At 42.3% G+C, this 14,649-nt stretch overlaps 2 protein-coding genes across 7 annotated transcripts in view; one reads left to right on the top strand and one right to left on the bottom strand.

The window, feature by feature from the left end:
* Window positions 1-3,680, top strand: part of Mlh3 (mutL homolog 3) — a 32,478-nt gene extending 28,798 nt beyond the window's left edge. For 2 of the 5 annotated variants that reach the window (XM_047538498.1, XM_047538499.1), the window contains exon 13: window positions 1,100-3,680. In XM_047538498.1, the coding sequence (XP_047394454.1) occupies window positions 1,100-1,219 (120 nt within the window). In that variant the 3' untranslated portion in view covers window positions 1,220-3,680. The remainder of the gene's footprint in view (window positions 1-1,099) is intronic. The other 3 variants (XM_047538500.1, XM_047538504.1, XM_047538503.1) reach the window with 2 other exon arrangements.
* Window positions 1-13,843, bottom strand: part of Eif2b2 (eukaryotic translation initiation factor 2B subunit beta) — a 31,038-nt gene extending 17,195 nt beyond the window's left edge. Inside the window, exons 1-8 of one of the 2 annotated variants that reach the window (XM_047538505.1) lie at window positions 13,622-13,843; window positions 13,400-13,520; window positions 13,099-13,247; window positions 12,069-12,232; window positions 11,382-11,477; window positions 10,651-10,788; window positions 9,596-9,662; window positions 7,870-8,444 (exon numbers count right to left, since the gene is read on the bottom strand). In XM_047538505.1, coding sequence (XP_047394461.1) covers window positions 8,287-8,444; window positions 9,596-9,662; window positions 10,651-10,788; window positions 11,382-11,477; window positions 12,069-12,232; window positions 13,099-13,247; window positions 13,400-13,520; window positions 13,622-13,784 — 1,056 coding nt within the window. In that variant the 5' untranslated portion in view covers window positions 13,785-13,843 and the 3' untranslated portion in view covers window positions 7,870-8,286. Of the gene's footprint in view, window positions 1-7,869; window positions 8,445-9,595; window positions 9,663-10,650; window positions 10,789-11,381; window positions 11,478-12,068; window positions 12,233-13,098; window positions 13,248-13,399; window positions 13,521-13,621 lie in introns of those variants that run through there. The other variant, XM_047538506.1, reaches the window with a different exon arrangement.
* Window positions 13,844-14,649: the final 806 nt, after the last annotated feature.

Below are 14,649 nucleotides of genomic sequence, written 5' to 3'. Positions count from 1 at the left end.
TTTCTAAGTGCAATCTGTCTTAATCCTTTCCAAAATGTGAGAGTTGGGAAAAACAAGCATTGGAGCTTTCATTGAAAGCCTTGCTCATTTCGTCTTCCAGCTAATTCAAAACGGAACATAGACTAAACTGTCAGATTATCTACATGATGGCTTTGTATTTTTAAGCTTAACTTCTATACAGATTTTTGTATCTTGAAATGGCTCTGGGTTTGATAAGGTGCAGAAGTTCTTCCTGGAGGTAGAAAAGGTTGATAGAAACACAGAAAGTTCACTATTGGTAGAATATAGCCTCAACATCCAGTTTCTTGTTAGTATGTACTAGAAATGTGACCTGTGACTATAGCTAGCTACATCCAATGATGTCTTGAGTTGTGGCTGAGGATCCTCGTCAGGCAGGAAACCAGGCTTTAGGAGATCTCTGCACTGCTGTGGCTCTTGCTACCCAGCAGTCGCGGACAATGATGTGCAAAATGCAATCAAGGCACGGAGTGGTGTAAATTAAGAACATTTTCTATCCCTATTATAATCTCCTTCCCCAGCACTAGGGATTAAATTCAGGGGCACTGAGCTATATTCCCATCCCTTTTTTTATTATTTTTACTTTGGACACTCTTACTAAGTTGCCCAGGCTGTCCTCAAACTTGCGATCCTCCTGCCTCAGTCCTTCGAGTAGCTGGGATTACAGGTGTGCGCCAGGGCGCCCAGCTCTATCCTTATTATAGTCTTAAATGAAAACAGATCATGAGCAAATAGTAGTAATGTCCATGTTACTCTTTTCCAAAATCTTTTCTTTTGCTTATTTTTCCTGCTAAGGACTGAAAAGGCTTTTCTAGTTTCCTGACTCAGCCAGTTGATTTTACTCCATTAAGAGCTCTTTGTTTCACATAACAAAGAAAAAATATGAAAAAAGTTTTTCCCCATTGGTGAAGAGATAAGAATCTAGATTTAAAGTTTGCAGTCTCAATAATCCTATAGAACTCTATAATCTTTTCTGAGTCCAGAAACTAGAAACCTAAACAGATTTGAACAACTGTAATTTTCAAATTCTTTTATGCTGCCTGGCTTTTCATATTGCTAATTGTTATTATTCTTTCCATAGGTTAAACCTAATCTTGCTAAACTTCGGAAAATGGCCGAGGCATGGCGTCTCTTTGGAAAAGAAGGAGGCCATGATGCAAGGCAGAGCCTGCAGTCCGTGCCTTCTCGTGAGCCCCCTTGAGAGTGGACTTTTGGATCCATGAGGAACCCAAGGGCTTGAAGGACGCTAACTGCCTCTGAGCAGAGAGCATGAGCAGCAGCTAGCAGTGCAGCCTTGGCTGAGTCCCCTTGGTGCCTGGAGAGGGCCCTCATGTCAGTCCTCTGGTGCAGGTGGTCCCTCTGGCTGAAGAGTCAGATGGAATCACGCCTAAAGACTATTCATTTATGTGCACCCATAGACCCAGGTGGTTGCCATATACTGTCTACTATTTATAGCTTACTTTTAAGTGATGAAATTTAATGATTAATTGTTTGACTGGTGGGTTAGCTTGTGTTTGAGGGGCATGGTTTTTCTTTTTGTGTAATTTATTTCCTACCTCCAAATACGTACTTATGAAATTGAGCTGATACTAAACCCCTACAGCTAGACCTATTCAGCCTTTCTCCACTACCCCCTGGTTTCTCCATTAGTCCCTCCTTTCCTTCAGTCTTCACTTCCCTATTCTAAATAACAAATTTACACAGTTTCTCTACTCTCAGTGAATCCCTTCCTGAAGTTGTCCATCAGAACTGTAGTTAAGGGCTGGGGCTGGGGCTCAGTGGAAAGGTGCTTGCCTAGCATGTGTGAGGCCCTGTATGGCAAAAGAGATAGGAGAAAAAACAAGTGGGGATTTTAATAAAATTATTTTATGGGTTAAAAACTATTAATAAAGAGAAACGGACAAAGATAGAACAGAGAAAAATTTCAAGTTCTGTTCCTGGTCTTTTGTTAGTTTTTTGTTATTACATTTTGAAAAGTCACAGACTAATGTTCAGATTCTGTACCCATAAGATGGTAAAAATGCTATGAGCTTGTTTTTTAAAATATGATTTTTTGTGCTTTATAAAGTGTTTCTTTACATGAAAGCAAATGTCATAACAAATGCAACATTTATTCTTTCAACCTAACAAGATATAGTCCACACTTTCTCCCCAGGAAACAAGGGCTCTTTTGGTCCCTTTTAAATTGTGTCTTGGTTTTATTTTTATGCCTATCAAATGGCCTTATGATTTCACTTGGGACTAGGATTAATCTTACTACAAATACTTGTTATTGCACTCTTAATCTGTATTTCCTCCACCTTTTCAGATGACTTGATTGTGGTTAATGGGACTCAACTAATGAAAAAGCAAAAAAATCAGCTGGTAGAGTTTATTGCATCTGTAAGATGTTGCAACAAGACTTTTTCTGACCAGTCGGCTCAAATTGGTCTTTATATCAATGAAATAATTTTCCTCATTTTTTAATACAGGAAACAAATGTGTGCTCATGGAAGAAAGTTTGTTTGCCAACAACCCTGGAGTGAATCTTGGTAATGAAAGTATTGCCTTCATTACTTGGGCCTCGGGATAGATGCAAGGGAAGTTTTCATTCATTTTTGAGGGGATCCTTATAGTTACATAATTGAAACCCTGATGAATGTGCACCACTGTCTACAAATGGCCTTCGTTGTACTGTATAAGTGGGGGTTTCATACACTTGGAACTCTGATCTTAGAAAGGAGGGTGTTTCAGGGAAGTTGCAAAGCTGTAAGGGGCCCTGCCTCCAGGTCCAGTGGGGAGCTGTGGCCTTGGGCCTCAACCTTGCTCGCCAGAGTTGGGTGAAGACCACCTGTCCCAAAAATTTGAAAAATCTTTTTAGGTCAGACCAATTTGTGGAATTCAAAAATTGTTACCTCTTATTAAGATCTTAACTTATTGCCTGTTAGATTTTATTTTGTTCTATTTTGTTTTTAATTCAAGTGCCATATGAACAGAGATGCATTTAATTTTCTAATACATGATAGTAATTATTAACACTCCTTAAGGTTTGCAAAATAACTTTTCATATAATTTATCTCATTTGAATTTCTTGATAACCTTTGAGATAGGTGGTATTATTCTTTTCATTTTACAAAGGGGGAAACTGAAAAATCTTAAGTGATTTGTCTAAGATCACACAGCTAGTAAATGATAAAAAGCCAAAAGAGGCATCCTAGTTTTCTGACCCCAATAACAATAAGAACCATAGTTGGAATTTACTGAGACTTGCATACTTAGTGCTTTGCATACACTACTTTTTTATTTTCTTTTTTTGGGTATGTGGTACTGGGCATTGAACCAGGGCCCCAGGCACACTGTGTGTGCTGCTACTGAACTACACCCCAGCCCTGCATACACTTATTTCTGATCCTTACCACAATCCTCTAGGAAGCTAGTCTCCCATCTTCACAACTGAAGTCTGAGGCTCAAAGATGTTGCCTAGTTGCTAAGGACATTGCTAAATAAGAATGAGTGCAGACCCAGGCCTGTGTGACTTCAGATTGCAAACTCCTTCCCATCATTACCCCATGATGTATCCATGTAATACATTTTAAATTTACTAAGAATTCATTCATTTGTAAACTTAGTGGTTCAACTTTATTAGATTCTGGTTAGTAAAGTAACTTCAGAGGAAAACTTGAGAGATGTGAAATATGGCCATTCTTGAGAGTTCCCTTTTTGGTAACATCAAAATTTATTGAGAAATAAAGGTGTATATGGCTGTCTCTGCCTTCAAGAATCTTAGCTTTAGTGAGGGAGAAAGAGAAGGAATGAAGGAGAAAGATGAATGCTTCCTACAGGTTCAAAGGTCATCGAGTCACAGCTAACTGTTATTAAGATGAGAAGAGGTAAGAGGTAGCTGGCAGCAGGAGCTGCCAAAAGCAAAGTGTAGAGTGCTGGCAAGAATGAGGAGAATGGGAGAGGCTCATGCAAAGACAGAACTGAGCTCGGGTCAAGGAGCAGCAAAGTGGAGAGGTTCTAGCAAGTGGGCTTCCCATGACAAAGCCAAGGCAAAGCAGGAAGGAGCCCAAGGTCAGGTTCTAGAGATGTATGTCGGCTAAGGAAGCCAGACCAAGGGAGAGCAGCTGCGGCCCAGCAGCTCCTGGAGAGCCGGGAGGAGCAGCGCAGTAAATCTTCCAGTCATGGCCATGCTCAGCTCACTAAATAGAGGAAAAGCCGCTTCTGGCACAAAGAACCAGATTCTCACTGCTTGTTTTCCCCCTGCAGCAGCACCCATCTCATCAAAACACTTAGCAACGGCAGGCTTACCCAGAGAAGTGACTGGCATGTTTGCCACGGCATTTCATGCCTATTTTCACCCTTTCTTGGCTGATTTGCTCATCAATAGTCAGACAGCAGAGGTGGAGCCAGGAGAGAGGAAAAGAAGGAAGTCTGAGATAATCCAATTCACACAATCTGCACCTTACCCTTTTTATACCCCTCTTTTTATTCATTGCTTCATCATTTAGCAAATATGTAGTAAGTTCCTTCAAAGTGTTGCCTCTGAAGTCATGGGGCATATAAAGAAGAGTTATATGCCCATGAGTCATCTTGATCCCATACCCATTTGTTACAGCGTACTCGGTCTCATCCAAAGACCCCTCCAAAAATTCAGGTGACCTATCATAGCTGTGGGACCTAAGTGTCTTGCCAGTGAACAAATTGAGCTAGTGAGCTAGTGTGACTTGGGCAGCAGTCTGAAGAATGGAGTTTGGGTCAGCCTTGCCCCTGACCTAGGCCTTGCAGCTTGCTATTTACTACAAAAATAAGGAATGGCCAGTGATGCCCATACTGCATCCCCATCTCCTACCCCCCAAAAAGCAATCTGGAGTTAGCTCTGTTGTTCAAAGTTTATTGTTAGTCAACATTGCATTACCTTTCTTTTAATGCAGAATAATATATATAATAATATATATAAATATATAATATATATTATAAATATATATAATAATATATATGAATATATAAAATAAAATTAAAATAATATAATATAATATATAATAAGATTGATATATATGTGTATATATATATATATATATATATATATATATATATACACATATATATATGTTAAAAATCAAGTTTCTGTGTTTTCACCACTAAGCTTCTTAAAGCTTCTTCTGTAGGCAGGTCTTAATTCTAAATGTAACATGTGCTCTCAGGGTGGCAGGGGTCCGGGCACCACTGAAACGATCCTTCTCTTTAGCAGGGTATTTAATAGCAACATCAAGTGTCACCATTTCAAATGCAGTGAGGTTCAAAGGCTGCCTTCCATTATGCGAATGATCTGCAGGGACTGAAAGCTCAGACTCTACTGAATTGCTTAGCCATTGCACGATACCCTGGAATAGCAGTTTGGCAAATGAAAGAATAATTTAAGGGCTGGGGTGTAGCTCAGTGATAGAGAACTTGCCTAGCACGTAGGAGACTTCTGTATTCAAATCCCCGGTACCACAAAAAAGAAATAAAGAGAAGTAGGTCAGATATAAAACATTTCCAAACACCATATTCATTTTTTGTCAGGGAGGTGCACATCTACAGAGTTTTTTAGACCAGGTATGTGATCTTTACAATAATTACATCATGGTCTTATACTATATATGAGCAACCAGTTCTGATGTACTGAGTTCTATATATGTAGTGTTGCAGAGCCACACTGTGTGCAGACCCATGCAACCACTGGCCTTCATTAGCCCAAAGATTGTCAACAGATTGCTGTGAGACATAGTTTTGAAGCACATCTCTGAAATGTACAGTCCTATGGGTACCAGCATTTCTTTCTTTGAGGTATCACTTTACACTTAAGTTTTTCTTGGTAGAGTATTTTTCAAAGATTTTTCTTCTGAGGCTAAATTAGGAATTTCTGTTCCTTATTCAAGTTCCAAGAATTGTGCCTTTCCTGCCCTCCGCCCAACTTGGAAGATAGAAACCGTGGGAAAGAGCGTCTTTACAAACTTCATTTAGTTATCTAACTTGGTTTATTTAGCATGTTCAGGAAGACTTTGCATCCATGGAATCCTATTTCTGTTCATTCTCTCCAAGGATTTTTATTCTGGCTTCTGCAGGGTTGAGGAGGGATGTGGGACTCCTGTTTTGCCCTGTTCAGTTTTTCTCTTTCCAATATTTGCCCCTCTTCAAATGGAAAAGGGAGAAGGGGAAATAAAGAAGCAAGGTTTTGTGGAGTTTACTTAACTTAGGGCATAAAGATCCTGAAGAATACGCATTCCTGTACTTGCGTTCTAGGCACTGAAGACTTGGCCTGATGAGGCGGCTTCTAACCTTCATCTATCTCAGTCATGCCTGGGAAGGATGTTGGTGCTAATTTTAGACACCAAGACTACGATGCACAAAGGATAAGTATCATAAAGCATTTTTGGAGCCAGGAACAGATTTAAATTCACTGCTGCTCTTCCCCCAACCACACAACTGTACCCAAGTGAATTGCTGTTAGAATTGGTGCCTTCAGAGGAGACAATTGCTCATAATTGGTAGCCATGAGCCACTTCACTGAGAAAGCATAGGGTCTTAGATGCTTGAAAGAATAATTGACAGACTGAGGCCTGAGTGAGTCAAGTTCTTCTGAGTCACACAGCCTTGGTCTTGTTTTTCCCTGTCAGGAAGATGAAACCCAAGGCAAAGCATTTCTACCAGAGCAGAGGCCTTTCCCTCATAACCTGCTTCTGACCAGTGTTGACCTAAATGTGATCATCAAACCACCTGTCCGAATCTCTCAGGAGCAGATTCCTAGGCTCCCTCCCTCCACCCAAATACTGCCACATGAGGTAGAAAGCTAGACTTTGTGACAAGCATCCTAGGGAGGTTCAATTTCAGGATGACTAGTTCCTAAATAGGGCAGATCATCTGGAGATTTTTTTTAAGTTAAATTATAAATCATAAAATTATTTGTTTTAATGGAATAAAGGTCACATTATGCATTTTGTTCTACAGCTTGGTTCCCCCTCACTCCAGCTTGTTTTTAACTATCAGAATATTAAAACTAACTTCCTTATAAATCTATCCCATCTTTAAAGGGTGACAAATCACCTGCCCACAGGGCATAGGCCAGTACCATATACAAGCTAAGGATTCAACAGGAAGTTTTCAGTGGGTTTTCCTTCCAGTGGAATCTGCAGACCCTAACGAACTGCAGCCAACTCCTACCATTTAGGAATGTGGGTTAGGAGTTGCAAAATCTAAGTTTTCAAGAAAAGCAAGAAATCTGAATTTCTTAAATGGGCAATCTCCAGATTCTTAAATATTGGTAACTAAAAATTAAGTGCTGGGTGAACCATCCAAAATGCTTTCAACCCAGTCACTGCTCTCAGCCACCCTTTTGAAACTGCTATTGCTTATATACATAATATCCCACAGCCAAAATGCCATATTTAACATTTCTTCTATTGCTGAACACTTAGCCATGACATTACAAATGTGACGCTGAACATTCTTACCTTTGTGTGCTTGTACACAATTCTAGAAGTGTAGGTTGCCTTTTAAAATGTTGTACAAATCTATAGTCTTATTAACAGGACATTTAAGAGGGTCCTTTTCTGGGAAGGTTTAAACTAACTCCCAGGGTTCTCCAAAGATCACATGCAGTAGGTCTAAGAGGGAGCAAAATGGTGTATTGTTTTAAGCTCCCCAGTGATTCTGGTAATCAGCCATCTTGGAACCACTGACTAGATTACTGAGGAGTTATTGGGGGCCATATCCAGTGAATTATGAAAACTAAATACTTTCATTTGTACTTCTATGTTCTAGACTTTCCCCTCTAATTACAGCCCTCTATGAAAACAAGAAAATGGTTCTGCTGCTGCTATTTCAGTTCAATCGGAGTTCAGGACAACAAACAAACTCAGGAGCCTTCTAGTAGCTTTTATTGGCACAGCCTAGGAAAAGGTGTGGGAGCCATTTCTGAGCAAAAATTTACATCCCATCAAGGTAGTCAGTGTTATGTTTAACACACCACTGAACCAGAAAGTTGAAGTCCCTGACACAGACGCAGCCAGGTCACCAAGAGGCTTCAAAATCAATAGGTAAAGCCCTGCTGCTCTGTTAAGACCTAAAAGGCAAGATACAATCCTGGATGCGTGCCTTGTTCTGGGATGACTAAAAAGGCAGGAAACAGGATCAAGTTTTTTAAGGTTTACTCTGTCCACTCCCCCGCTGCTAGGAGGATGCGTTGTAGCAGCAGCACCAAGTCTCCTCTCCGCTGTCTAAGCAGCTTCTGCTCAGAACAACTGGTGGTCATAGGACGTGGTCATCAGGATGGTAGAGCTCACTCATCAGGCGGTAGATATAGGAAGGTGCATTCCCACCAATGTTGGAGATAAAGAGGGTAATGAGCTCAGGGGGCACGTAGTCAAACACAGGGCAGTGAACGCTGACCTTCTCCAGAATGTCCCCTGAAAGGCAATCACAACTACTAAAGACAAAGCTGAGGCTTCTAGGAATTAAGTAGCATGTGGAGTCTAGGCTCAATAGTGCAGGCATACTGAAAATCAAGGAAGGGAAGTTGTGACACAGTACAAACTGGAAGAGAGGACTCCAGATCGTAATTCTTCCTGCTAAAACTCTCCAATGCCTTTGCCTAGTCCTTAGTAAAATTCAATCGAGATTGCAACCTTCAAAATCTGGCCTCACACCACCACATTATGACTTGTACCACTCTCCTCCATGTTCAGGACTTTCCAGCCATATGGCCATCTTTTTCCGACTGGCTAAGTGTGTACCCATCTCAGGCTACTGGAAAACTCTTGCCCTGATCTTCACATGGCAGGCTCTATTCATTCAGTATAACTGGTGGCAATGTCATCTTAAGACCCTTGTCCAATCTTGTTAGTACCTCAACCTCTTTCTAACACATCACTTTTGTTTTATTCCTAAAACATCCTAGCTTCTGACGTTTTCTTATCTATTGTCCACAACAGAATAAAAGCTCTGTGGGAACAGGGCCTATTATTGTTATATCTGACATGCCTAGAGACTGTGAGTGCTCAATATATATTTCTTAAAGAATGGGTATTTAAATAAAGGGATGAAATTATTCAACTTCCAAGAAGAATTAGGAACCCACATATTGTGCTTTGTGCTCGGAGGTGTTTTTGGCCAGCTTAACTGCTTAGGAGGTAGCAGGTTCATTGAGTAGAGAAAAAGAACCCTACACAAGGGCATCCAGGCTACACGTGAGTTTTACAGGTACGAAAATTCCAGAACTTGCTTCCTTTGGCAGTCATGTCACTAAAATGACTCCCTGCAGCAACTGAAAACAGGCAAGGTTTTCTACTCAATCGTTGCCTGTATTTCAAATAATGTGCAAAGCCAAACCCAGTTAATGCTGAGTGCTCCAACCTACCATGGCCCCAAGAACTCAGCTAACACATATATATTAGTCTAAGAGCAAATTAACAAGGACTAGCTCAGGTCCCCATCCTCAGGTGCTAAATACAAAGTTATCACAAGAAGTATAATGAAATACACAACATGACAGCACTCAATCCTATTAACCACCCCAATGACAAAAAGACCAAACACACACACACACACTCTCCAGTACCTTCTGTGAAAGGTAGGACTTCTTCAGGAGCCACAAACTTGTGAAATGAATCTTCTTCATTGGGGAACTAGGAAAGAAAAAAATTCTAAAGGAGATCCAGTAATTCCATTCCTAGATATGTATCTAAGAGAAACGAAAATATATCCCCACACAGAAAACTTATACACAAATGCTTAAAGCAGCTTGCTTTACAGAAGCCAAAAGGAACCAACCCAATTGCCCATCCACAAATGAATGGATAAACTGTAGTATACCCAATGGAATGATTCAGGAAATTCTGACATATGTTACAACATGGATGAATCTTGAAAACATTCTGCTAAATGAAAAGTCATAAACAAAATGTCACATATTCTATGACTTCTTTGATATAAAAATATACAAAATTGTCAAATCCATAGACAGAAAGCAGACTAGTGGTTAGTAGGAGATGGGGAGGGATGAGTAGGGAGCACTGACTTAATGGGTACAGGGTGTTTTTCTGGGATGACAAAAAGTTTTAAAGCTAGAGAATGATAGTTGCACAATGCTGTGAATGTACTAAATGCCACTAAATTGTACATTGTAAAATGGCTAATTGTATGCTATGTGAATTTCACCTCAATTAAAAAATACAGAGACATATAAATAGGTTGTTTTCAATACAATTAGCTTTTATCACTGACAAAATGGCTCTTTACTTAGCAACTGCTTATATTCAGGCCATAAAGGACAGGCCTTTATGACAATGACAAATAAAACCAGTTCTATGACCCTACTTTCAACCTGTTAGGCATTTTCAGAAATGGTTGGGCAATGGGGCCGGGGGGGGGGGGGGTTACTTGCATGTACAGGGCCTTTCCTTAGTCCATATTGAACTGACATTATAATTTTGACTTCTAAAGCTGGCAGGATATAACTATCAATTGTGTTTTCTGGATCAAGACTTCTGTGGCTCTTTCTATCCTCTACTGGGTCTAATTCATTGAGTAAACTCAGAGTGAGGAGGTCAGGTTCAAGTCCACACTCTGGCTTCCTTCTTTCTGTTGCTACAAGCTAGAAACAGACACACATACCTGTGGGGAAAGCTTGAACATGGGTGCACAGACGATGAGTGGGGTGAAATGGTGCTTTGCTGCCAGTGCCAGGGTGTGGGTTCCAGCTACAGCTCTCAGGGCACCATTAGCCAGGATGGTCTTTGTGCCAATGATCACCTTTGGGACAAGAAGAAAATGTGAGCCATCCTGGGGACAGGGCCATTGGCCACCAAAGGTTGAATGCTCAGGCCTCCATCTTGGCACCCTGAGAAATAATAGATCAGCAGGAGGAAAGTGAGCCTAGGCTCAGTACTAGAAAGTTCTGACTTTCCAAAGGAAACAAGAATGTAGCATTGGACAAGAAACTGCAATTCCTATTGCTCTCTGTCCTGTCTTTTTTGGAATCTATATGCCATACCTCCTGACAAGCCAGGAGTCTTCTTTATTTACCATCCACTATTGCCAAGTTCTTTTGAGCCTAAGACAGGAACCCTGTGGCCAATCCCTAACAGTTGACATTCCTAGAGGTTCTGCATCTTTCTTTTCAATTCTTTAACCAAATTTGGATGCTACTCCAAGTGAAGAACAGTGATACAGACAAGAGGGAAAGAAATTCAGCTAATAGATTTAAAGTGCCTAAGTATGTACTTTCGAAGGGTAATTAGAATCTTTCTTCTTTTACCATAGATATAAGAGAAGAAGAAAAAAACCCCAGTACTTTAGAAATATAATCTTCATGAATTCTACAGAGTAACTTCAAAGACACCCACCTTGTTGACTCTTGACATAACAGCAAAAATGGCAGCATCAGTCATGACAGTAGTCTCAATACCTGCTTTGGACAAATTGACAGCCATCTCATGGCCCTGCAATAGGAGGGAAAGGCTGATGCTGGGAGAGAAAGAAACAGTGAAAAAGAGCTCGCAGATGTACCTGGACGTGGGAATGCGGTACTATAGGCATATCCAGCAGCCAGTTCCAAAAGATAACCCACTTTTCTGCCTATGATGGGTATTCTCTTATGAGCTGCAGGAAAGCTCAGGGGAAGCTAATAAACATATTACTCTACAGTAGCACTAGAGCAGTCACAAAACTGGAAATACAACTTGCTTGCATAATTGAGCATAGCTGCCACAATAACTCCTGGCTCATTCTTTTACAACATCCTGCATCCTTACATATTTCTCTTCTTGAAACCTGTTATTTACTTAAGGATTGGGTGAGATCAGACCAAGCACCAGTCTTCCCAAGGTAAATTACCCTCTTGTGATTCCTAAAAGAACCAATATGTATCTCTTCTTAGAACCAATAGTTTCACCCAACTTTCTTAAACCAAAGCTTGAAAATGTTCACCAGATGAACAACCTGAAAATTCTGTTAAGGTTCTACCTCCACCCATTCCCTCCTTTATTCCCTCATTTTTCATTTTTTCTTAGCAACTCCACAATTCACCCTACCTGGCAGAAGGGAGCACACTCTGCTACAATGACATGGAATTTCCTCTTTCGGGCAGCTTCTTTGAGGAAGGCCTCTACTGTTCTGGAAAAGCCAATGGTCATGATCACCTCATTGGAATGAATGTGCTCCAGAGCCTGGGCTGCGATGTTCTCCGTGGTGCCTTCTGCAAAACATTTTTTGCAAGGGAAATATGAAACCACCATGCTACATCACAGACATTTCAAGAGTATGGAAAGGGATGTTTGCCCTTCATAAACTGCCCACTTGGTAGAACCTGGTACTACAAGATTAATGGACTTAAAATGAAATGTCACAATTTCCTAAAATTCCACTCCTTTGGGATTTTCTACCTCCTAAGTTCTCAACCTGCACCTCTTTTCCAGCGGCACTCCTACTCATCAACTTCCTTCCTGCCGCAATGTCGGCTTCTTACAAATACTTCTGAAGACACTAAGTTCAGTCAAGAAACAGTAATCTGGGGGAACCCTAAAGTTCTGACTGTGAGGTGAACAGAGCTTCTTCCTAAAAGAACTCCTCCTCCAAAATGTGGCCACAACAACCTCTACCTGAGAGAGGGAAGCAAGAGAAGAAAAATGGGGAAGGAATTTAGTAGTAGTAGTTTGGGGCCTAGCTTTTTTGTCCTATGAGGAACTCTGATTGTAATGAATATCTGTAGGTCTCTTGGGTCACAGAGACAAGGTATATATGTAGAAAAAAAAATTAAGAGGAAGTTTAGTGAGGGTGGGTGTATCACGTGTGGTTCTAGGAAGTTTTTTTCTTTGAAATGAAAATAAACCTCTGTGCTAAAAGAGTCTTTGCCACAGTGGATCTGCAGCCTATAAACGACTGGTCTGTAAAGAAAATAGAAAAGGTTACTTTAGTCCTACTGCGTATTCCACCCATTCCTAATTAGGGAACCAGAGGACAGGTAATCCCTCCCACCTCTGCTGATGAACGACTTCCAGGGGCTTGCTTTTGTTTCTAATCGTTTGCAACCTGTTCAGTCCACCCAGCGTTCAGACGTCTTACCCAACTCCACTAGCAGCTCATTAATCGCCTCAATTATGTTGGACTGAAGTTGGGCATAATGGACGCTGAAATCCTCGCTCAGGCCTCCGGATGTCAAAAGTTTGTGCAAGGACTCCTGCTGATCGCTCTCATCACTGCGTCCATGCAGTCTACGGGGACAAGAAGACCCAAATGGGGAGGAGGTATGGTCAAGTAAGCAACAAGTGCTGCTCAGCAACAACAGTGGCTCAAAGTGCGCAGAGAGCACATGCAAAAAGTGTCCCCAAAGTGTCCAACCCAGAGCCCAGGCCGTGAGCCCCACCTGCCATACTCCTCCCGGATGATCTTGAGCACTCTCCGCACCATGTTGCCCACGGTAGTCTCCGAGGGCTGCGCGGCTGTCATCCTCCTGCCCTCTCTGCGGATCAACTCCATCAGCTCCCCTACAATCCGAGAGAGGGTGTGAGGTAGAGCAGCTGACAGTGCGGCCTGGGCAACTTTTAGCCTTGGGATCCCGGACGCGAACAAGGTGGGCTCGCCTCACCTGCGTTGCTCCAGCGGTGGTCCGTGATGAACCGGCGCAGCAGCCCCAGGGTCTCCCGAGCCATGTCCTCGGAGCTGCGCTGCCCGCCGCCCCGCTTTAGGGTCTCCACAAAGCTCTCGATCCTCTCGGACAACTCCGAGTCCTTCGCCGCGGCCCCCGGCATCGCAACAGCAGACAGTGGCAATCCACACCTGAGAGACGCACGGTTACACTTCCGGGGCGGGAGAGGTCAACTTCCGCTCCGAGAAGAAAACTTCGGTATGAGACACAACAGGTCCGCCCCTTTCATCTGCCTGGGCCAATCAGAGACGTGGGGCTCGGGTTGTTCACTTTCCACGGTGCCTCTGCTCGCCGCGACCGGAAGTGGCTTTTCCAGACCTCTCCGACGCTGAGCTGGGGTGACCGGTCGCGCCTGAAGAGGCGGAGGGAAGGCTACTCTGCTGCTATGGTAACGGCAAGCCTCTACGCTTGCTCGCGGCGACCCGAAGCTGCGCCGGAGAAGTCTCCGCCCTCCTTCCTGGCCCGGCAGCTGGGTGACCGTCTGGTGTCCTGACGCAGACGCTCCAAGTCCAGGGCCCGCTGCCCCTTGGGAAGACGCCCCATTATAGTGCTGTTTATTGCATAGTACTGATTGCTCCCGTCTCTCCAGTGGATTCAACCCTGCGAGGACGGAGACCATTATCTATTTTGTCTTTATATTCTCACGACTTGGCACGTCTGATAGAAGAGAGGAAATCGGGGATGAAGAGAGTACCCGTTAACAAGGATTTCATTATAGAAGCTAATACGAGATCAAAGGTGATGTCCACCAATTTGGTAGACTTGCCCTCTTGCAGAGGCCGGAGAGTACATATAAGAGCTACCATTTATTTAAAGCCTATCATGTAATGGGCACTGTGTGAGAGTTGACTCTTCTACAGTTCGGTGAAATAGAGCTCTTACCCCATTTTATAAGGGAAACACTCACAATATTTAAGCAGATAGGAAGGGGAGGAGTTCATACTTGTATTAGGTCGATCTGAACCCAA

The sequence above is a fragment of the Sciurus carolinensis genome, chromosome 2, assembly GCF_902686445.1.
Source record: "Sciurus carolinensis chromosome 2, mSciCar1.2, whole genome shotgun sequence".
Taxonomy (NCBI): Eukaryota; Metazoa; Chordata; class Mammalia; order Rodentia; family Sciuridae; genus Sciurus; species Sciurus carolinensis.
The sequence above is the reverse complement of the archived record's forward strand: the minus strand, read 5'-3'. Positions and strand labels throughout refer to the sequence as shown.